The following is a 23,212-nucleotide window of genomic DNA, read 5'->3' as shown; positions in this document are numbered from 1 at the left end:
AAGGAACAGCAAAGGGCCTATAACACTACCTTGGGGAACGCCAGAAATCACTTCTGTTCTACTCGATGACTTTCAGTCAATTACAACGAACTGTGACCTCTCTGACAGGAAATCACAGATCCAGTCACATAACTGAGACGATATTCCATAAGCACGCAATTTCACTACGAGCCGCTTCTGTGATACAGTGTCAAAAGCCTTCTGGAAATCCAGAAGTACAGAATCGATCGAAATACTGCAACAGGAGAAAGGGGATTGACAGGGTACAAAAAGTACCCTGCAACAAGAGAAAGGGGATTCACAGGGTACACAAAGTACCCTCCGCCACATACCGTAAGATGGCTTGCAGAGTACAGATGTAGATGTATATGTAGATATGGGCAGCCATATTTTGGTAATCCGTGGGCTCCAAGGCTACTCTGCAAGATCGTATTACTGCCAAGAATTGTGTGACCATCTTGACTGACCAGGTTCATCCGATGGTACAACGTGAGTTCTCCAGTGATGACTGAGTGTTCCAAGACGACAGGACCTCTGTTCACCAACGTCACGTCGTCCAGGACTGGTTTTTTGAACACGAGGATGCATTTGTCGCCTCCATAGTCAGCAGATCTCAGAGTCAGTGAGCCAATGTGGACTCGTGTGGAGAGGCTGCGTGATCACTATCCATGACCACCATCATTCGCTTTATGTGCCACTATATTGAAGAAATAATGGCGCAGAATACCCTTGGAAATCATCCGAGACGATCTTAGCTAATTTTGGTTGCCAAAGGGTTTCCTACACCGCATTAGATATGAATGTATCTTATGTTTGGCGTCTCCATCGCCTTCTCCACTCCTGTAGGTAGAGAAGTTGGTCCCTGATTTCTGGAAATCATTAATTAATTGCATTAAAAAGATACCAGATGTCGCCAAGATGACGATTTCTGTTAAAAACTAGTCTCTGTAGGGAGCTGAACTCTTTGACGAACAGCGAATCACATACAAGGTGAAGTTGGCTGTTAGCAGATACAGTGCTCGCCAACTTAACGTCCTAGTGGGGTCTTTCCAGACATGTTACAAAAGACGCAGGCTTGCCATAAAAAGGGGGCCAAGTTTGGTGTGTTGACCGTTTTCCTTGGGAGCCGAGATTTTAAATAGCAGCCAAAGTGAGCAATGAGTCTCACTTTTTGGACCGCCGCGGGGAAGTCTGTGTTTCTGCGGTTGATACTGCTAGCCTGCCAGTCACAGGCATACACAGTTTAGGCGCCCTGTTGTGCAGTACTTGAACCGGTTCAAATGGCTCGGACTTAACATCTACCATCTGTCCCCTAGAACTTAGAACTACTTAAACCTAACTAACATAAGGACATCACACAACACCCAGCCATCACGAGGCAGAGAAAATCCCTGACCCCGCCGGGAATCGTACCCGGGAACCCGGGCGTGGGAAGCGAGAACGCTACCGCACGACCACGAGATGCGGGCCAGTACTTGAATGCTGAAGCCTCAGAATCCGAGGGAAAGATGTCGGTGTTTGACAAACAAACTGTTTAAGCATTTTGTTGCTTCGTCGTTACGACAATTCGTTAAGTAAATGCTACAATAGTACCTCGAAACTACGACTGCAACCGAATCATTGGGTCATCCATGCTGCCGCTCACGTAATGCTAGACAATCCACTGCCGTTGCAGCATCTTATACCAGAATCAAGAAAGTCTTTCGTTTCTGCTTTATATCACAATTATTTGGTATGATTTGCTGCTCTTGACCGAGTAATGACTGCCAGACGAGGTTGAACAGGTAACACTCTGGATACGTGTGAGGACAATGAGTTAGATCAGTTTGGTAGAATTTTCAATTGGAACAAAGAACTGGAGAAATCCTACTGGTGGAATATTGAAGATATTAATTTGACTTTTCGAGATTCCTGAACTGCTTCCTTCTCTACTTCCACGCAAGCCGTTCCTTACCTTCAAGGAAATTTTGTCACCAGAACGGCGGCAGCGTTGGACTACTCGTCTTCAAGTGTTCCTGCCGAAACTTGCTATGTGAAAATGCCGGTAAGGGTAGAAAGCTTACAGGTAAACCGTTGGGGTGAATTTTAACGTAATTTCGACGTATTCTTCAACAGAAACTAAATGTGAGGCAGTCTTTCCATTACGCGATCCAGTAATTCACAATGCTGGGGCAAAGGCCTTGTGTTACACAAACGAAAATATTTAAACTGAAAAAGTACTTAAAAGATAAAATTCGCATTCGCCAACCCTTAGCTCGTTAAAACGGTACAAGATGACAACGAAGTAACAATCACGCTCGCATAGGAAACCATGAAGACAAGACATCTACGTTTACATCTACATCTACATGGTTAATCTCCAATTCACCCTTAAGTGCCTGGCAGAGGGTTCATTTAACTATTTTCATACTACTTCTCTACCATTCCACTCTCTAATGGCGTATGGAAAAAAGAAACACCTAAATATTTCTGTTCGAGCTCTGATTTCTCCTATTTTATTATTATGATCATTTCTCCCTACGTAGGTGGGCGTCAACAAAATATTTTCGCATTCGGAGTAGAAAGTTGCTGATTGAAATTTCGTAAATAGAGCTCGCCGCAAAGAAAACTGCCTTTGTTTCAGTGACTGCCACCCCAACTCGCATATCATATCAGTGACACTCTTACCCATATTGCTCGATAACATGAGCCGGCCGTGGTGGTCTCGCGGTTCTTCGAATCCTGCCTCGGGCATGGATGTGTGTGATGTCCCTAGGTTAGTTAGCTTTTAGTAGTTCTAAGTTCTAGGGGATTAACGACCACAGCAGTTGAGTCCCATAGTGCTCAGAGCCATTTGAACCATCGATAACATGAAACGAGCTGCCCTTCTTTGCACTTTTTTGATGTCCTCCGTCAATCCTACCTGGTAAGGATCCCACACCGCGAAGCAATATTTCAGCAAAAAACGGTTCAAATGGCTCTGAGCACTATGGGACTTAACATCTATGGTCATCAGTCCCCTAGAACGTAGAACTACTTAAAGCTAACTAACCTAAGGACATCACACAACACCCAGTCATATATTTCAGCAGAGGACGGACTAGTGTAATGTAGGCTGTCTTTTTAGTTGGTTTGTTGCATCTTCTAAGTGTTCTGCCAACAAAGCGCAGTCTTTGTTTCGCCTTGCTCACAATAGAATCTGTGTGGTCTTTACAATTTAAGTTGTTTGTAATTGTAATTCCTAGGTATTTAGTCGAACTGACAGCCCTTAGATTTGTGCGGTTTATCGTATACCCAAATTTATCTGATTTCTTTTAGTACCCAAGTGGATGACCTCGCAATTTTCTTTTTTTAGTGCCAATTGCCACTTTGCGCACCATACAGAATCAGGTTTATATAAATCAGGAATTGCAGAGGGCCTATGACACTACCTTGCGGAATGCCAGATATCACTTCTGTTCTACTCAATGATTTACCGTCTATCACAAAGAACTGTGACCTCTCTGAGAGGGAATCACGAATCCAGAATTTCAAATGCACTCGAGGAAAATTATGTAGAAGGGGAATGTGGGTGGTTAATTAGCCATTATATTTCTGTACGTGCGTTGCAAGGGATGGCGTAGACCGCAGCACCTACCGACTTAGCGGCAGTACGCAGCTACCCGACAGCTCGTGGCGACGACCCCAGGCTTGCATAGCCTCGTGGCGCGACGGAATTGATAGCAAGGCTGGACCCTGCAAATTTAACTCCACGTTAATGGAGGACAGAGCATACTTTTACCTGGGATGGTGGCAGACTGCTGCGCAATGTTCGCGTTGATAAAGAATGGATGAGCAACCGCAGTCGGACGAGAAATGAGTTAGACACGACTGAGCAACAAACGAGCAGGAGCGCGGTGTCTCAGGTTGTTTTACAGACTGGGTGGTGTGCTAAAAACATAATCCGTGTTGAGAGACTTTCTGAGCCACACGGTTGTCCCTCTTCACGGGGTTCCAACGAAGGACACGATGATAAATCTCCCCGTACGTGAAAGCGTAGATCATGAATAACATTTCAGCTAAAAGCCTTCTGCTATGTCCAAGACCGTATTTATTTTCTTAGTAACATTGGTTTATGGTAATTACTTAGTTATTCAGTCACCACTGTCACATGGTCGTATCCTTCCGCAATACATTGGTGATTTCAGAATTTGCTTATTGCATTTGTGTACTTAATGTACATACAGGGTGATTTTTCCGCTCCTCCCGCTGCCGTTCTGTGCAACCCACGCTGTTATAGTTAGCCTTCATAAACCACATACGAGGTTTTCATATTCTCTCTCCCGCTAGGCGCAAACTATTAGTCCTGCAGAAAAAATGAACAGGAGTTTTTTTGTAGGATATTTAATGAAGATAAATTCTGTTCAGGGATACGTTTTCGCTGGAGGTCGTAGTTACCGAGTTACTCAAGAAAATTATATGAAAGTGATCTTCAGACGCATCTACTTGTATGTTGCTCATGGCACTCTCTCCTACCACTGTACAAAAAGTAGCAACTGCACGAATTGTTTTCCCACGTTCGACCTTTTTTGGTTTACGATGACTAGCCTTATTATATCACCGGTTTAATCGAGTACTTAAAAACTGTGAAATTCAGGTTTCCATAAATAAACAATTTTATGAATTTTAACAATATAAAATAAACAATTACATCGTTGTATAATTCAGGACTTCTGACTACGAAACTACTGTGGTTGTAACGCTTAAGTCTGGATCGAATTGGCAACATAATTAATTTTCGTTTATTACTCTCGCAAGCACTTTTAAATTAATAATGTTAACGAAGTAGCTGACTATGTGGTGGCGTAACAACCAGTCAACAGAGAACAGAAGAGGTCGAACAGCGGGAATAGTCCACGCTGTCGCAAATATTTGTACGCTGGGAGGAGGGAGTACCATAAACAGCGCACGAGAAGTATTGACTGGTGAGAGATGTGTGTAGGGTGAATGTCCGTTTGAAGATCACTTTTTTTTTAATAACTCGAAAACCGCGACCTTCATCGAAAACGTATCACAGTATAAAATTGAACTGCATTACATTTCCTACAAAAACATCCTGCTCTCTTTTTCTACACGACTAATAATCTGCATGTATGAATGCCAGATTTAACATTGCCGGTTGCATAAAGCGACAGCTGTAGGGGCATCTAAATCATGTTGTATAATTGCACTGTATTTGAGTACATTCGATTTGTAATTTCATTAGACGCGAGGATCTGTCATCAGAAGTAACATCCTCTTTCTTTGTGTGAACTGGACGTAACAGTCGACTTTGGCTCTCGAAACTGAGCATGAATTGCTTTGGAAAAGTCTATAATCCACATCCTTTGCCTCTCATTTCATTTCTACCACAATAATTTAGTGTCTTTTACGTACATACGAGAGTTTTATTCATTTATTTACTATACCAGTTTCTTTGAGTCTGTTGTTGTTGTTGTGGTCTTTAGTCCTGAGATTGGTTTGATGTAGCTTTCCATGCTACTCTATCCTGTGCAAGCTTCTTCATCTCCCAGTACTTACTGCAACCTACATAATTCTGAATCTGCTTAGTGTATTCATCTCTTGGTCTCCCTCTACGATATTTACCCTCCACGCTACCCTCTAATGCTAAATTTGTGATCTCTTGATGCCTCAGAACATGTCCTAGCAACCGGTTCCTTTTTCTTGTCAAGTTGTGTCACGAACTCCTCTTCTCCCCAGATCTATTCAATACCTCCTCATTATTTATGTGATGTCCCCATCTAATCTTCAGCATTCTTCTGTAGCACCACATTTCGAAAGCTTCTATTCTCTTCTTGTCCAAACTATTTATCACCCATGTTTCACTTCCATACATGGCTCCACTCGATATGAATACTTTCAGAAACGACATCCTGACATTTAAATCTATACTCGATGTTAACAAATTTCTCTTCTTCAGAGACGCTTTCCTTGCCATTGTCAGTCTACATTTCATATCCTCTCTACTTCGACCATCATCAGTTATTTTGCTCGCCAAATAGCAAAACTCCTTTACTACTTTAATCTAATTCCCGCAGCATCATCCAACTTAATTCGACTACATTCCATTATTCTCGTTTTGCTTTTGTTGATGTTCATCTTATATCCTCCTTTCAAGACACTGTCCATTCCGTTCAACTGCTCTTCCAAGTCCTTTTCTGTCTCTGACTGAATTACAATGTCATCGGCAAACCTCAAAGTTTTTATTTCTTCTCCATTGATTTTAATACCTACACCAAATTTTTCTTTTGTTTCCTTTACTGCTTGCTCAATATACAGATTGAATAACATCGGGGAGAGACTACAACCCTGTCTCACTCGCTTCCCAACAACTGCTTCCCTTTCATGTCCCTCGACTCTTATAACTGCCATCTGGTTTCTGTACAAATTGTAAATAGCCTTTCGCTCCCTGTGTTTTACCACTGCCACCTTCAGAATTTCAAATAGAGTATTCCAGTCAACATTGTCAAAAGCTTTCTCTAAGTCTACAAATGCTAGAAACGTAGGTTTGCCTTTCCCTAATCTTTCTTCTAAGATAAGTCGTAAGGTCAGTATTGCCTCACGTGTTCCAACATTTGTACGGAATCCAAAACTGATCTTCCCCGAGGTCGGCTTCTACCAGTTTTTCCATTCGTCTGTAAAGAATTCGCGTTAGAATTTTGCAGCTGTGACTTATTAAACTGATAGTTCGGTAATTTTCACATCTGTCAATACCTGCCTTATTTGGGATTGGAATTATTATATTCTTCTCGAAGTCTGAGGGTATTTCGCCTGTCTCATACATCTTGCTCACCAGATGGTAGAGTTTTGTCAGGACTGGCTCTCCCAAGGCCGTCAGTAGTTCCAATGGAATGTTGTCTACTCCCGGGGCCTCGTTTCGACTCAGGTCTTTCAGTGCTCTGTCAAACTCTTGACTTAGTATCGTATCTCCCATTTCATCTTCATCTACCTCCTCTTCCATTTAAATAATATTGTCCTCAAGAACATCGCCTCTGTATAGACCCTCTATATACAACTTCCACCTTTCTGCTTTTCCTTATTTGCTTATAACTAGGTTTCCATCAAAGCTCTTGATATTCATGCAGGTGGTTCTCCTTTCTCCAAAGGTCTCTTTAATTTTCCTGTAGGTAGTATCTGTATTACCCCTTGTGAGATAAGCCTCTACATCCTTAAATTTGTCCTCTAGCCATCCCTGCTTAGCTATTTTGCACTTCCTGTCGATCTCATTTTTGAGACGTTTGTATTCCATTTTGTTTGCTTCATTAACTGCATTTTTATATTTTCTCCTTTCATCAATTAAATTTAGTATTTCTTTTGTTACCCAAACATTTCTACTAGCCCTCGTCTTTTTACCTACTTAATCCTGTGCTGGCGTCACTACTTCATCCCTCAGAGTTACCCATTCTTCTTCTACTGTATTTCGTTCCCTTATTCCTGTCAATTGTTCCCTTTTGCTCTGCCTGAAACTCTGTATAACCCCTGGATTAGGCAGTTTATCCAGGTCCCATATCCTTAAATTTCCACCTTTTTGCAGTTTCTTCAGTTTTAATCTACAGTTCATAACCAATAGGTTGTGGTCAGAGTCCACATCTGACCCTGGAAATGTCTTACAATTTGAAACCTGGTTCCTAAATCTCTATCTTACCATTATATAATCTATCTGATACCTACTAGTATCTCCATTATTCTTATATGTATACAATCTTCTTTTATGATTCTTGAACCAAGTTATGCTCTGTGCAAAATTCTACCAGGCGGCTTCCTCTTTCATTTCTTAACCCCAATCCATATTGACCTACTATGTTTCCTTCTCTCCCTTTTCCTACTCTCGAATTCCAGTCACACATGACTATTTAATTTTCGTCTCCCTTCACTACCTGAATAATATCTTTTATCTCATCATACATTTCATCAATTTCTGCATCATCTGCAGAGCTAGTTGGTATATAAAATTGTACTTCTGTAGTAGGCATGGGCTTCGTGTCTATCTTAGCCACAATAATGCGTTCACTATGTTGTTTGTAGTAGCTTACCTGCACTCCTATGTTTTTATTCATTATTAAACCAGCTCCTGCATTACCTTTATTTGATTTTGTGTTTATGACCCTGTATTCACCTGACTAAAAGTCTTGTTCCTCCTGCCACCGAACTTCACTAATACCCACTATATCTAACTTTAACCTATCCATTTCCCGTGTTAAATTTTCTAACCTACCTGCCCGATTAAGGGATCTGACATTCCACGCTCCGATCCGTAGAATGCCAGTTTTCTTTCTCCTGATAACGACGTCCTCTTGAGTAGTCCCCGCCCGGAGACCAGATTGGGGGAGTATTTTGCCTCGGGAATATTTTACCCAAGAGTACGCCATCATCATTTAACCATACAGTAAAGCTGCATGCCCTCGGGAAAAATTATGGCTGTAGTTTCCCCCCTGATTTCAGCCGTTCGCAGTACTAGCACAGCAAGGCATTTTGGTTAGTGTTACAAGGCCAGATCAGTCAATCATCCAGACTGTTGCCCCTGTAACAACTGAAAAGGCTGCTGCCCCTCTTCAGGAACCACACGTTTGTCTGGCCTCTCAACAGATACCCCTCCGTTGTGGTTGCACCTACTGTTCGGCCATCTGTATCGTTGAGGCACGCAAGCCTCCCCACCAACGGCAAGGTCCATGGTTCATAGGGGGAAGTCTATGACTCTTATTTATGTAGTTTTGTAATCTTCCCTATCCTTAATTTCTGTTAGTAGTTTGATAATACTCCCAGTGATTATGTGGGAGTCTAGGCTTAATTGCACCTGCACGTATGAGACGAAACTGATATCTGGGTCATGATTAGGATTGGAAGCTATGAAGCAAGTGCTCGTCTTCACTCCAGATACTAAACTGCAGTAGACATTCACTAAGTGAATGGAAAACTGAATCAGAAACAAAGACTTGCTGGAGTCAACGCAAGCTACAGCAACTGCCAAATCTGCAAACATAAACAGGAAATATGTGTAGGGTTGTTATACAAGCACAAAGGATGTCGCTCTGCTGAAGGATTCATATGATAAGCTGCAGTGTCACTAATTTTTTCTATGTTACTAAGTAAAATCTCCATGAGTGAGCGGGCTGGGCGTGCATACCACTCTCCAGCGAAAGTGTTACATGGTTTATGCTCTGTGCATCATATAAAACAAGTGAGCCGTTAGTTTAGTTTAGAACTGAATACAGATAACAATTTGACGATGTTTGAACATTAACTGATGATTTATACTAGATTTAATGCTCAATTAGCCTTTTTCCTGTGTCATTTCTTGTCCCAACTGCATATGCTCTTGTAACCTAATCTTCTCCTCTTTCCTCTACAACGACATTCCAGTCCCCCATGAATATTAGATTTTCATCTCCTTTTACGTACTGTATTACCTTTTCAATATCCTCTTATACTTTCTCTATCTTTTCATCTTCAGATAGCGACGTCAGCACGTATTACCTGTTGTCGGTTTTACTTTTGCTGTCGATTCTGATCAGAAGAACCCTATCACTGAACTGCTCACAGTAACTCACTCTCTGCCCTACCTTGCTAGTTATAATGAATCCCACCCCCGTTGTTCCATTTGCTGCTGCTGTTGATATTACTCTATACTCATCCGACCAAAAATCCTTACCTTATTATCTTTTCACTTCACTGACCCCTACTATATCTACATTGAGCCTTTGCATTTCCCTTTTCATATTTTCTTCTTTCCCCAACACGTTCAAGCTTCTGACATTCCACGGCCCGACTAGTAGAACGTTACCCTTTCGTTGGTTATTCAATCTTTTTCGCAAGGTCACTTCGCCCGCATCTCGTGGTCGTGCGGTAGCTTTCTCGCTTCCCACGCCCGGGTTCCCGGGTTCGATTCCCGGCGGGTCAGGGATTTTCTCTGCCTCGTGTTGGCTGGGTGTTGTGTGCTGTCCTTGGGTTAGTTAGGTTTAAGTAGTTCTAAGTTCTAGGGAACTGATGACCATAGATGTTAAGTCCCATAGTGCTCAGAGCCATTTTTTTTTTTTTTTGAACCAATGTCAGTTCCCAGGGAAGGAATTATGATGTCAGTTGCATCCGGACTTTGTGCTGAATCGGCGCCATCGAGTGAAAATGCGTCGCCGCTGATCCTACAGAAAGTTCCGATGAAGCTGACAGCAATAAGTCCTCCCATTTCCTTTACTTCCTCCCATCTTCAGTTTACACAGTATGAAAATGTACAAATGGTTATTTGATCAATAAGACACTTCGTAATTCTGACATAGGGCTTGGTTGTCGGCATAACAGTGACGTTACAAGACACAAACATAAAAGAAGCTGCCTCATTCGAGTTCTGGGTATACTGTACGGTCTCAGTGAGTTACGGCAGTCACTAGCAGAGTAACGGGAGCAACACGTTCAGATGACGCTGGGCATTTCCCGTTCCAGTAACAAGCATGATGGCAACATCCACGAATGCCTCTTTTTTGCACTGAATGATAGTAAACAAGCATTTTGCAAAATTTTTGTTTGTTTTTTGACCATCCCCATCATCTCGAACATCAAATGAAACCTTGGGCACAAGAAAGGAAGTATAAATTGAGCCGTGCTGCTGCTCGAGCTGGTGCTGTTTTTAGGTTTCGCCCCTCTGTTGGAGGCCAGAGAGTATCGTTTAGTTGGAATGGTGGTGGTTGTTTGTCTTCTTCTCATGTTAACTAGCGCCACTCTGTTTCGCAAGAATTGCCTGTCCGCTAGTGGCAGCAGCGGCGGTTATCGGTATATAGTAACTGTTACTCTATCTTTGGGGCGACGTCTTTGTTTTTCCGGGTCGCGTGAGTGGGCCAGTTTGATTGGGTAAGTGGCTCGAAACAGCATATCCAGACACTCCGGGATGATGATGGCATTGAAACAGAGGATAACACGCGTAAAGCTGAAATACTAAACACCTTTTTCCAAAGCTGTTTCACAGAGGAAGACCGCACTGCAGTTCCTTCTCTAAATCCTCGCTCAAACGAAAAAAATAATGTGTGTCCGAGGAATAGAAAAGCAAGTGGAAACACTCAACAGAGGAAAGTCCACTGGACCTGATGGGATACCAATTCGATTTTACACAGAGTAAACGAAAGAACTTGCCCCCCCTTCTAACAGCCGTGTACCGCAAGTCTCTAGAGGAACGGAAGGTTCCAAATGATTGGAAAAGAGCACAGGTAGTCCCAGTCTTCAAGAAGGGTCGTCGAGCAGATGCGCAAAACTATAGGCCTATATATCTGACATCGATCTGTTGTAGAATTTTAGAACATGTTTTTTGCTCGAGTATCATGTCGTTTTTGGAAACCCAGAATCTACTCTGTAGGAATCAACATGAATTCCGGAAGCAGCGACCGTGTGAGACCCAACTCGCTTTATTTGTTCATGAGACCCAGAAAATGTTAGATACAGGCTCCCAGGTAGATGCTGTTTTTCTTGACTTCCGGAAGGCGTTCGATACAGTTCCGCACTGTCGCCTGATAAGCAAAGTAAGAGCCTACGGAATATCAGACCAGTTGTGTGGCTGGGTTTAGAGTTTTTAGCAAAAGGGAACACAGCATGTTGTTCTCAATGGAGAGACGTCTACAGACGTTAAAGTAACCTCTGGCGTGCCACAGGGGAGTGTTATGGGACCATTGCTTTTCACATTATAAATAAATGACCTAGTAGATAGTGTCAGAAGTTCCATGCGGCTTTTCGCGGATGATGCTGTAGTATACAGAGAAGTTGCAGCATTAGAAAATTGCAGCAAAATGCAGGAAGATCTGCAGCGGATAGGCGCTTGGTGCAGGGAGTGGCAACTGACCCTTAACATAGACAAATGTAATGTATTGCGAATACATAGAAAGAAGGATCCTTTATTGTATGATTATATGATAGCGGAACAAACACTGGTAGCAGTCACTTCTGTAAAATATCTGGGAGTATGCGTGCGGAACGATTTGAAGTGGAATGATCATATAAAATTAGTTGTTGGTAGGGCGGGTACCAGGTTGAGATTCGTTGGGAGAGTCCTTAGAAAATGTGGTCCATCAACAAAGGAGGTGGCTTACAAAACACTCGTTCGACCTATACTTGAGTATTGCTCATCAGTGTGGGATCCGTACCAGATCGGTTTGACGGAGGAGATAGAGAAGATCCAAAGAAGAGCGGCGCGTTTCGTCACAGGGTTATTTGGTAATCATGGTAGCGTTACTGAGATGTGTAGCAAACTCGAATGTCAGACTCTGCAAGAGAGGCGCTCTGCATCGCGGTGTAGCTTCCTCGCCAGGTTTCGAGAGGGTGCGTTTCTGCATGAGGTATCGAATATACTGCTTCCCCCTACTTATACCTCCCGAGGAGATCACGAATGTAAAATTAGAGAGATTCGAGCGCTCACGGAGGCTTTCAGACAGTCGTTCTTCCCGCGAATCATACGCAACTGGAACAGAAAAGGGAGGTAATGACAGTGGCACGGAAAGTGCCCTCCGCCACACACCGTTGGGTGGCTTGCGGAGTGTAAGTGTAGACGTAGACATAGAGGAGCCAGGTCCGCGCAGTGCCGGAACACGCCGGGACCGCTGGCGGCACGCATGGACTGCCGGGTGGAAGGGCTGTGGTCACGAGGGTGCACGACCTCGTCGTAAACCGGGTCCAGCAAGCCTTAAGGTGAGTGCATTTCAATCCAAGTAGGGAAACCTCCACCACTATGACACCTCGCGACTCTCCAGTGACTTGGTTTCGTGTTGCTGCTCGTAGTGTCGCTGAGGCGAAGAGCGGCGGGTGGAGTGCTTTCTACTCTGCTGGTAGTGGTTCCTTTCTCGTTCCGGGCGCTCTAAACACAGTATTCTGGGGACTTAGTGCACACCACCGGTTCCGGCTTTGGCGTATTGTTCCATCGTTGTATTTGGTTTATCGGATGTCAGGCAGCTTCAGCAAGATTACCATTAGTCATTCGTTAGACTGGCAGTAGTCTGAGTTACCTTCTTGTGAAGTGAATGCAACTCTTGGCTGCCAATCTCATCGCTCGCGAAATTGTTTGTTGTCAGTTATTCTCAGAGGTCGATTCCAGGAGTATCATCTTGTGTTACGAAGTTTACTATCATCTTATTTCACTCGTTTGGTGATCATTTGCTTGTTATTTTTAATTAACCTTTGCTATTGTATTTGCTGTTTCACAGCAGGTTTCAAATTTTTTTATATATTGCCGTTCCAGGGGTGTAAGGCCTTCAGCAGTGATTGCGGTAATTTGCCTTAAAATTCTAATTTGGTATTTGTATTTACGCAGTAAGCCTTTAAAATCTTATTTACTACCATTCCTGGCGTCTGATGCCTTCTGCTGTGTTTGTGGCGACTTGCCTTTAATATTTCAATACCTGTAATTTGTAAGTTGCAGCGAGTTTTAAACAATTCTTAATTTATTGCTATTCCTGGCGTGTAAGGACTTCTGCCCAGATCACAGTGGCTTGTTTCTAAAACATTATCTGTTGTATGTGTATTTAATGGTGATTTGCTAAATTGTAGTTCAGTGAAAACACTTATTTGCACAGTTGTTTATACCTTCATTAATAACGTGTGGTTGCCTCGGGCATGGATGTGTGTGATGTCCTTAGGTTAGGTAGGTTTAAGTAGTTCTATGTTCTAGGGGATTGATGACCTTAGCAGTTAACTCCCATAGGGCTCAGAGCCCAATAACGTGTGGTATTTCATATATTGCTGAGTCTGGAATTACTAGTTTAAAATAAATTGTATGTATCTGTAAAAGGCAACCAATAGTAACTGACTATGGCCCTGTCCACAATCGTAACCTAATCGTGCCTTCTCTTGACTATCAGGTGTCATAAATATATACAGGGAAGTTTTTCGTTTAAGAATCTACTGGAGAGGGCACGACTAAGATGCCTAAATACTAAATACAGACATATCTTAAAACGCCGGCTAATAAGTGCCTATCTGACACGGCGAAAATCCACCTAAGAGCTGCCCCGAGTCGCTAGTTGACATTCCGTGCGTTGTGCCCGGCTGCCTGTAACTGGTCTTGAACATCGCCGAGCGAGGCGCCAGGCATCATTAGTTTGCGCGAAGGAGGGCTCTCCAGTCCGGACGCCTGCCTTATTTTTTCTGCGGAACTTTTACTTTTCGAAGGCGTAGAAAAACTTCGAGCGGCAAAGTTGGCTTCGCGTGCGACCGAGAGCAGCCGTGTTTTTCTTTCGGCAGAGTTTTCGCGAGTTTGGGCCTCATTAACGAGCAGATCATTTCGACGCTGTTCCGATCACTTGCTGGAAGACTAAAATAAATTGTAGAACTGCTGCAATATTTTTCTTTCTGCGACAAACTTTGATGAGAGGCCGTTTCGACTTCTCGGAAATGGCTCGTGCCCATGAGTGATAAAGTGGTTTCGAGCAGCTGTTCCCTTCAGCCCTCCAAAGGATCCAATTACTTTCCTGGCACACCAGTGCTTCTCTAATTCTTGAATCGCTTTTCACTTTTCCCACAAACGATGTGTGTGTAGCGACAATAAGATTTTTCTGTCTGTACACATTCTAAATGACAACCCCCTCAACAACGGGATGAACATGCCTGACAGCATTCAGTAATCTCAAATTTCTAACATCTGCCATATGAAATATGACTGACAGTTATGTCACTGTGGTAAGTGAACTGCACTGCGTTGACACACACAGAGACCATCTATTCAAAGGGTATACCAAAGCTTTGTGTCTATAGGGGTGTCACTGTTTAGAGTGTACTACTACGGATAGTATGACGTAGTAAATCGTATCCTATGCGCTTCACCGTTTCTGTGGAGCTTTCGCAGCTGAGCGCGTATGTTTTTTGCCAGAGTCCAACAATGCGCAAGTTTTTCTAGTTGGAAGTCATTTTCGGGTTTTGCACCGAACGGACTGTCGTAGTTGGGTCGTTTCATAATCATTTAAGGTGATGGGTTATGAGTCTAGAAGTTTTACGTCAAGGGTAAAGTGAGAAATAATTCTGTTTACTCGCTCAAGCAGCGCTTAATTACCGTATTCAGTGGACGAACAATATCGTCGTTCTAAGTCAGTAGCTTCCGTTGGCGTGACATATTTTCATGTAATAGGAAAAGAAGGCTGTGGAATGTTATGATGCGACATTAATTCGGGAAAACAATATAATAACGGAAGACTTCAATGTGAAAATACGAGCATAGTTGGCTCTAGGAAGTGTGTTACTCTCCCAAAATCAATAAATAAATAAAATGTTCTGTGGTTTTATCCCTTCAAAACAACATTTTCTACTTAAAATTTTGAGGAAGTTTAATACTGGTAAAGTACACAGCAAAGTTTTCGTATTAAGCAACACGTTCGAATTTATATTGTAACAAGCGTGTACTCATTGTTATAGTGCGCCAGCCTTGTCAGACTGCCGCAAATTCATAAGCTGTAAACAAAGAGAACCGGCGGGATACAACTGGCTTCCAATCACCAACGTAAGCTTCGAGAGGAGTTTAAACATTTGTTAAATAACGAACTACGACGGAAAATGGGGGAATATATAGCTTAGGTAATGAAAGATGATGTTTTATAAGATAAATAAAATAATTTTTAGGCAGTTAGCAAGATAACGTCTTTTTGCATGCTGCATATTAATTTTTACGACTTAGAGGCATTTGGCCTTTCTGTCAAGGCGTCCTCAGTGGATGTCTTGGAATATTATATGATCTTTTTGTTTTGGGTTTTTCGTTTTAAAACAGTCCATGTAAATATTTTATTGTAAAATGAAAAGGTTGTAATAATAAAACGTCTAATTCACTACTTGAAGCTCATGCGGTTTTCTCCATGTGGAAAATATGTAGTTTTCCCCACGTCGAAAATCTGTAGAAAATCGCCCTTTTTGCTTGTAGAATCACTGTAATTTCGTAACATAACGTTAATTCAACTGCCATTTTCAGTGAGTAGTGATTTGTTTCTGTATAAAACGCTAACTTGCAACACTAACTTGCCGCAGTGGATACACCGGTTCCTGTGAGATTCCGAAGTTAAGCGCTGTCGGGCGTGGTCGGCACTTAGATGGGTGACCGTCCAGGCCGCCATGCGCTGTTACCATTTTCCGGAGTGCACTCAGCCCCGTGATGCCAATTGAGGAGCTACTCTACCGAATCGTGGCGGCTTCGGTCAAAAATACTATCATAACGACCGGCAGAGAGGTGTGCTGACTAAACGCCCCTCCTATCCGCATCCTCACATGAGGATGACACGGCGGTCGGATGGTCCCGATGGGCCACTTGTGGCCTGAAGACGGAGTGAAATGAAAAGCCAACTTCCCGATGTTTTTACTATTACTTGTTTTCTGTCTGTCTGTTTGTGTGTTTTTACGTAACTGAGTGTCTCAGCGTTTGTAAACAAACATCCATCTGCTGCATGCAAAAGGCGTTACTTCCATAATCGCTACAATTTGTACACTGAAGCGCCAAAGGAACTAGTATAGGCATGCATATTGAAATACAAATATATGTAAACAGGGAGAATATGGCGCTGCGGTCGACAACGCCTATGTAAGACAGCTTGTGTCTAGCGCAGTCGTTAGATCGGTTACTACTGCTACAATGGCAGTCTATCAAGCTTTAAGTGATTTTGAACGTTGTGGCATAGTAGATGGGACACAGCTTCTCCGAGGTAGTGATGAAGTGGGGATTTTCCCCTACGACCATTTCACGAGTGTACCGTGAATATCAGGAATCTGCTAAAACATCAAATCTCTGACATTTCTGCGGCCGGGAGAAGATCCTGCAAGAACATGGCCAACGACCACTGAAGAGAATCGTTCAGCAAGTCACAAGCGCAATCCTTCCGCAAATTGCGGCAGATTTCAATGCTGGGAGACCAACAACTGTCAACGTGCGAACCATTCAACGAAACATCATCGATGTGGACTTTCGGAGCAGAACGCCCATACGTGTACCCTTGATGACTGATGACTGCACGACACAAAGCTTTAAACCTCTCCTGGGGCATCGACATTGGATTTTTGATGACTGGAAACATATTTCCTGCTCGTACGAGTCTCGTTTCAAATTGTATCGAGCGGATGGACGAGTACGGGTATGGAGTAAATCCATGGACCCTGCATGTCAGCCGGGGCTGTTCAAGCTGGTGGAGGTTCTGTAACGGTTTGGGGCGTGTGCAGTTGGAATGATATGGGACCCATGATACGTCCAGATACGACTTTGACAGGTGACGCGAACGTAAGCATCATGTCCATTGCGCATTCCGACGGATTTGGGAGATTCCAGCAGGACAATGCGACACCCAACACGTCCAGAATTGCTACAGAATGGCTCCAGGAACACCACTCTTAGTTTAAAGACTTACGCTGACACCAAGCTCCCAAGACATTAACATTATTCAGCATGTCAGGGATGCATTGCAACGTGCTGTTCAGAAGAGATAAGAGATCTACAGCCGCCCCCCCCCCCCCCCTGTACTCTTACGGATTTATGGTGTCCATTCCCTCCAGCACTACTTCAGACATTATTCGATTACATGCAAGTCGTGTTCTGCGTGCTCGAAGGGGGTCCCTACACGATATTAGGCAGGTGTACCAGTTTCTTTTGCTCTTCAGTTTACATAGCTGCAGCAAATAATAGTCAGCACAAGAAACTTTTATTTTTGACGTTTTCATCTTCTGAAACATTGTATTTAATTCAGACTTTTTATGTGAGTGGATTTCATCACTCGAGTTCGATTCTAGTAAACTGCTATCCGAACGTCCAAGATGTCACAGGTGGAAACAGGAAGATTTCCAACCAATAATATCTTGAAATGTGGAACATACTGCACATCATTAGCTTTAAGTGGCTGGGGACTACAGTCATTAAAATTTTTTTAACAGAGTTCATGGCCACCTTTGAGCGTAAAACCATTTTTTTCACAAAAGCCACTCTTCCAATTTCGTCCGTGTGGCCATTATACGGCGGAACATAAATTTTGCAGTATTTCACATGAAACTGCGGCTATGGATATTACGAATGAATGATTCTTACAAGCAATGGCAACTAAGTCAGCGATTGCGTAATGTGTAAATAATGGATTCTCCAAAAAATTCGAACTACAAAAACTAAGTACCTTCATTATTCCAATGCAAGATCTTCTTCTTCTTCTTCTTCTTCTTCTTCTTCTTCTTCTTGTAATCGTCTGCAGTAGGCCCACAAGACTTCAGACGTTTTTACTCGGCATCATGTAACGCTTTACAAACTAACTAATAAAAACGAATCCTGTTTGCATTTTAGAAAACAGTCACCGTGATTATCGCAGCAGACGAAATAGATAGTTTCTTTGTGTGCAATGTCATCGGCTCTGAGCCACAGTTCAATTGCTCTTATTTTTGGTGGGAAGCGTCAAGTCGCATGCGAAGTAAAAATCAATGCGCAAAGTCATTTGCCTTTTTTTCTGTTGTGCCTGTGGCAAAGTTAAAAGTTCACGGACTGGCAGTGAGTTTACGCTAATGTCAACGATATTTTGTCTTTGCTATTGTGGTGTGTATCGAGTATGTTTCAGTATGTGTCATTCAGCTGTGTGAGGTGGATTACTAAAGCATTGTAATAACATTTTTAAAGTTAGTGAAAAATTATACGGACTGTGTTGTTTTATATTCAACACTTCAAGAAGTGGCTGAATTCATGGTGATCTCAATTTTCTTGAATAGGACCCATGTGGATGACTCCCGAAACTTCATTCACAGATTAAAACATGGTAGCTGCTTCTGTGCCCAGGTGATCAGGTTATCATCACGTTTTGGGTTAAAGGCACAATAAAGCAAATTTCGGATAAGAAAAGAATGCAATAAGATCATACACCATTAGAAAAGATTCACAATTCTTCTGGTTAAAGGTAATTAACGAGAGAACCGTTTTGGTGAGGGCTACATACTTGTTACTGATCTTGTGTTAAGGATAAAAGAAAGTGCGAAGATGAGATTGATTAATAATAGTAGGAGGGTGAAAGACAACCTTTTAAGCATGAAAATTAGAATAGAGAGATAAATAATTCTATTATGAAACAAAAATGATCACGCAAGACACTCGAGGCAATAGAGCTGCTGTGGTTAAGGAAGAAGATTCAGAAAGTGTGCGCCTGGAGCACAGCATTGCATCGTAGTGATACGTGGAATGTAAAGAGATTGGAAAGGAAGAAAACGGTTGCATTTTAAACCTATTGTAAGAGGAAGGCGTTGAAAATTAAATAAATAATTGTAGTGTCGAAAGCATTAGAAATGGTTGACTGGTTGATTAGGGGGTGGAAAAAACAGCGAAGTCATCGGTCCCAGCAGATTAGGGTAGGATGGGGAATGAAGTCGGCCGTGCCCTTTCACGGGGCCCATCCCGGCATTTGTCTGGAGCGACTCAGGACAATGACGGAAAATCTAAATCAGGAGGGTCGGACAAGGGTCTGAACCGTCGTCCTCCCGAATGCGAAGCCGATGTGCTAACCACTGCGCCACATCGCCCCGTACTGGAAATGTCATAATAGGAGAACATTCTATGGGTGATATAGCCTCGTGACGATATACATCTAAAGAAAATTGTAACTGAAGAATCTAAAGGGGTCAGACTACATCGTAAGATCACCAATGAAGACGATGGTGGTGATGTTGAACACAGCATGCCCCGCCGTAGCGAGGTTAAAGTGCGCGCAACAGATGCTGCTCGGAAACACTGCATTATCAGCGATAGACTAAGCACCGTTGACGTTACATCCAGAATCACAGATGTACTACAACTACTCAGGCAGCTACCACATGGCATCCAGTTGCCAGTTGCCAGTTGCCATTTGCCGATGGCCGAGGAGTCATCCGTTGAGATCTCGTGTCTTTGTAACTATTTGACGAGTCTGGAAGTGCGAACACATTTAGTTCTGTGAGAAACTGTGGACACAAGAAGCGCAAGCCAGTGAGATCCCTGCTATAATATCCTTTGACCAGTTCGCCCTGAGACGGTGAACATGGAAAAAGCGGCAGCTACAAAAATATTAGAATATGAAAAACATATTATAATAACGTTGGCTGCGAAAGCAACAAACGTAGGTACCAAAATTTAGGAACAGCATATTTTACTTAACTTATTTAATATATATCAAGTCGAACCCTTGATATATACCTATGTAGTCTGCAGTTTTTAGCACAATTTATTGAGCTGAATAGAAAGTCGAATACACATAATACTAACGAGGCACAAAGAGAATAAAGCTGGCCGGGAATAAAATCCATAGAGGTCCAGATTCATAGTCAAGAGCTGTAACCTAGCGGCCGGTGTGTTGAATGTCCTATGAGTGCGGTCCTAGGAGAGCAATCGATGCAGGCACACCAAAATATTAAAAGCACAAGGCTCATTTTCCGACACGGAAGCCGAGAGCGACAGCAACGCTCCTAGTAGCATGGCAGTGAACTCCGAATACGAGAAAATATGGCGCGACAATCTGTGTTACACGAAATACGCTATTTAGAAGACAATATTTCTCATTTATACTTTGTGAGTAGGTCTCGTAATGTTGGAGCAAAGTGCGTGAACAAAATGTGAATAATATTAAGTAAAATTTGGTAAATGATGTCTTGCCCTCTTTTGACTGTAAAATTATATATTTGTAAAAGGCGATATTGGTGTTTCGACAGTGTAGCCGTTATCAATATTGGTGCCTTATCACAACTCAAGAGCTAAAAATCAGTTACAATGAGACGACACAAAAGCCGGTTCCATAACAATGTATACCTGATTACAACTTCTTGTACATATTACAGTCTTTGAGTTGCATTCTGAATAAGTTGTTCACGTTCTGCTTGATTTTTGCTGGAACCTTAATATTGGGTGGCGTAAATAATTTCCTATTTCCTTTGCTTCAAATAAAACAGTTGGTTTAATCATACAATGTTCTACGGACAGTTGTTCCTGATTACGAATCTTTGTGTGAACTGCTTAATTTAAAAGTGCAGTAAGTATAAAAATATGGTTGAAATGGCTCTGAGCACTATGGGACTTAACATCTGAGGTCATCAGTCTCCTAGAACTTACAACTACTTAAACCTAAAGAAGCTAAGGACATCACACACATCCATGCCCGAGACAGAATACGAACCTGCGACCGTAGCGGTTGCGCGGTTCCAGACTGTAGCGCCTAGAACCGCTCGGCCACTCCGGCCGGCGAGTAAGTATACTGTTCGTATTCTACTTTATCTTAGTTCGCAGCAAGAAATCAGTCATACAGTGCGTTTAAAGAGCGCGATATGAGATGGAAAATATACAGTATGAACAAGAGCCAAGAGAGAATAATAAGTGTGGACGACCAAGAACGAATTAATCGGATTAAAAATAGTGTAAGACAAGGATGTAGTCTTTCACCCCTACTGTTCAATCCGTATATCGAAGAAGCAATGATGAAAACAAAGTAGAGGTTCAAGAGTGGGATTAAAATTCAAGGTGAAAAGATATCAATGATACGGTTCGCTGGTGACATTGCTATCCTGAGTGAAAGAGAAGAAGAATTACAGGACCTGCTGAAGGGAATGAACAGTCTAATGAGTACAAAATATGCATTTAGAGCAAATAAACAAAAAGACGAAAGTAATGAGACGTAGCAGAAATCAGAACACCGAGAAACTTAACATTAGGATCGATGGTCAAGAAGTAGATGAAGTTAAGGAATTCTACTACCTAGGCAACAAAATAACCAATGGCGGACGGAGCAAGGAGGCCATAAAAAGCAGACTAGCACTGGCAAAAAGAGCATTTCTGGCCAAGAGAAGTCTATTAGTATCAAACATAGGCCTAAATTTGAGGAAGAAATTTATGAGAAGTATGGTAATGAAACATGTACTATCGGAAAACAGGGAACAGAAGAGAATCGAAGTATTTGAGATATGGTGCTACAGACGAATGTTTAAAATTCGGTGGACTGATAAGAAATGAGGAGGTTCTGCGTAGAATCGGAAAAGAATATTTGGAAGACACTGACAAGAATAAGAAACAGGATGATAGGACATCTGCTAAGACATCATGAAACAAGAGGGAGCTGTAGAGGAAGACAGAGATTGGGATACATCCAGCAAATAAAGAGGTAGTGAAGAGGTAGGTTGCAAGTGCTACTAGGTTGGCACGCGACAGGAATTCATGGCGGGCTGTAACCAACCAGTCAGAAGACCAATTACAAGAAAAAATCTGAATGCAGTCGACGATGGAGCAGGGACCGAACTGTATTGCGGCGTTGCAGCGACTCACCCGGGTTCTGAGCGGCGACCTCTGGGGTTGCGACGAGCAGCGCCGCTGCCGCCAGCAGGCACCACCTCACAGTCGACGTCATCACAGCCGCAGCTGAAACACAACCGGGAAGAACCAACATTGTCAGATTCCGCATCCTGCCCTCTGTGACACACACGTAACACAGCTGGTTGCTTTGAGCACGGAGGATGGACGAAGTGGTGGTATGGCACTAGTGTTACTGTGATTTACGTCTTCCTACAGACGCTGATGGATTCGCCAAGCACTGAATACTCCTTCCTCCCAACTTCTGTATGAAACGTATCACGACATAAAAAGCATTAGCGAGAAAAACTAGTTTACCAGCGCACAACTTCGGATGTGGCAATAATGGGAAAGGTACCGGTGCCAATATCCTGTCAAAGGAATCGTGCCGGCGTTCGTAATAATTTGTTCAGAAAAATCCCCAGGAAACCTGAATCAGGAATGCCAAGCTGGAATTTCAAAACTGATCTGAGCTCAGACAGCAAACCGCTGCATAGTTTCTTTTAATCGACACAAGCAGTTTTACTGATAAGTCAAAACATTATAATCATTCGTTTAAGAGTGTGTTGGTCCACTTTCCAAACATAGAACAGCAGCGATTCTCCTTCGCATGGGTTCGAAAAGTTTCCAGAGGAATTATAACCCTACCACTACTATTGTAATTCAGTATGCTTTTACCTAAATAACAGAAATCCCTGTATCTACGTTGCCACGTACAGTATACCCCAACAGAACAAATAATCCTGTCACAAGAAAAGCCACGTATAGCCCTCGTACTAAAATTTAGTTTAGTTTCCAAATAAAGTACGCTATGGAAGGGTAGTCCCGTTAATAGGAAAAGCTAATCAATAGAGTCACTCTTTTTACAGGATTTGACCGTGTGCTGTGTCTATTGGGTAAGTATATCAGGCTATTCACTTCTTTTCCTAAGATCTT

At 42.6% G+C, this 23,212-nt stretch overlaps 1 protein-coding gene across 1 annotated transcript in view; it reads right to left on the bottom strand.

Moving 5' to 3' along the window:
- Positions 1–23,212, bottom strand: part of LOC126285316 (uncharacterized protein CG3556-like) — a 597,333-nt gene that overhangs the window by 180,434 nt on the left and 393,687 nt on the right. The window contains exon 3 of the mRNA XM_049984616.1: positions 22,253–22,345. Within this exon, the coding sequence (XP_049840573.1) occupies positions 22,253–22,334 (82 nt within the window). The 5' untranslated portion in view covers positions 22,335–22,345. The remainder of the gene's footprint in view (positions 1–22,252; positions 22,346–23,212) is intronic.

This window comes from Schistocerca gregaria, chromosome 8, assembly GCF_023897955.1.
Source record: "Schistocerca gregaria isolate iqSchGreg1 chromosome 8, iqSchGreg1.2, whole genome shotgun sequence".
Classification (NCBI taxonomy): domain Eukaryota; kingdom Metazoa; phylum Arthropoda; class Insecta; order Orthoptera; family Acrididae; genus Schistocerca; species Schistocerca gregaria.
The sequence above is the reverse complement of the archived record's forward strand: the minus strand, read 5'-3'. Positions and strand labels throughout refer to the sequence as shown.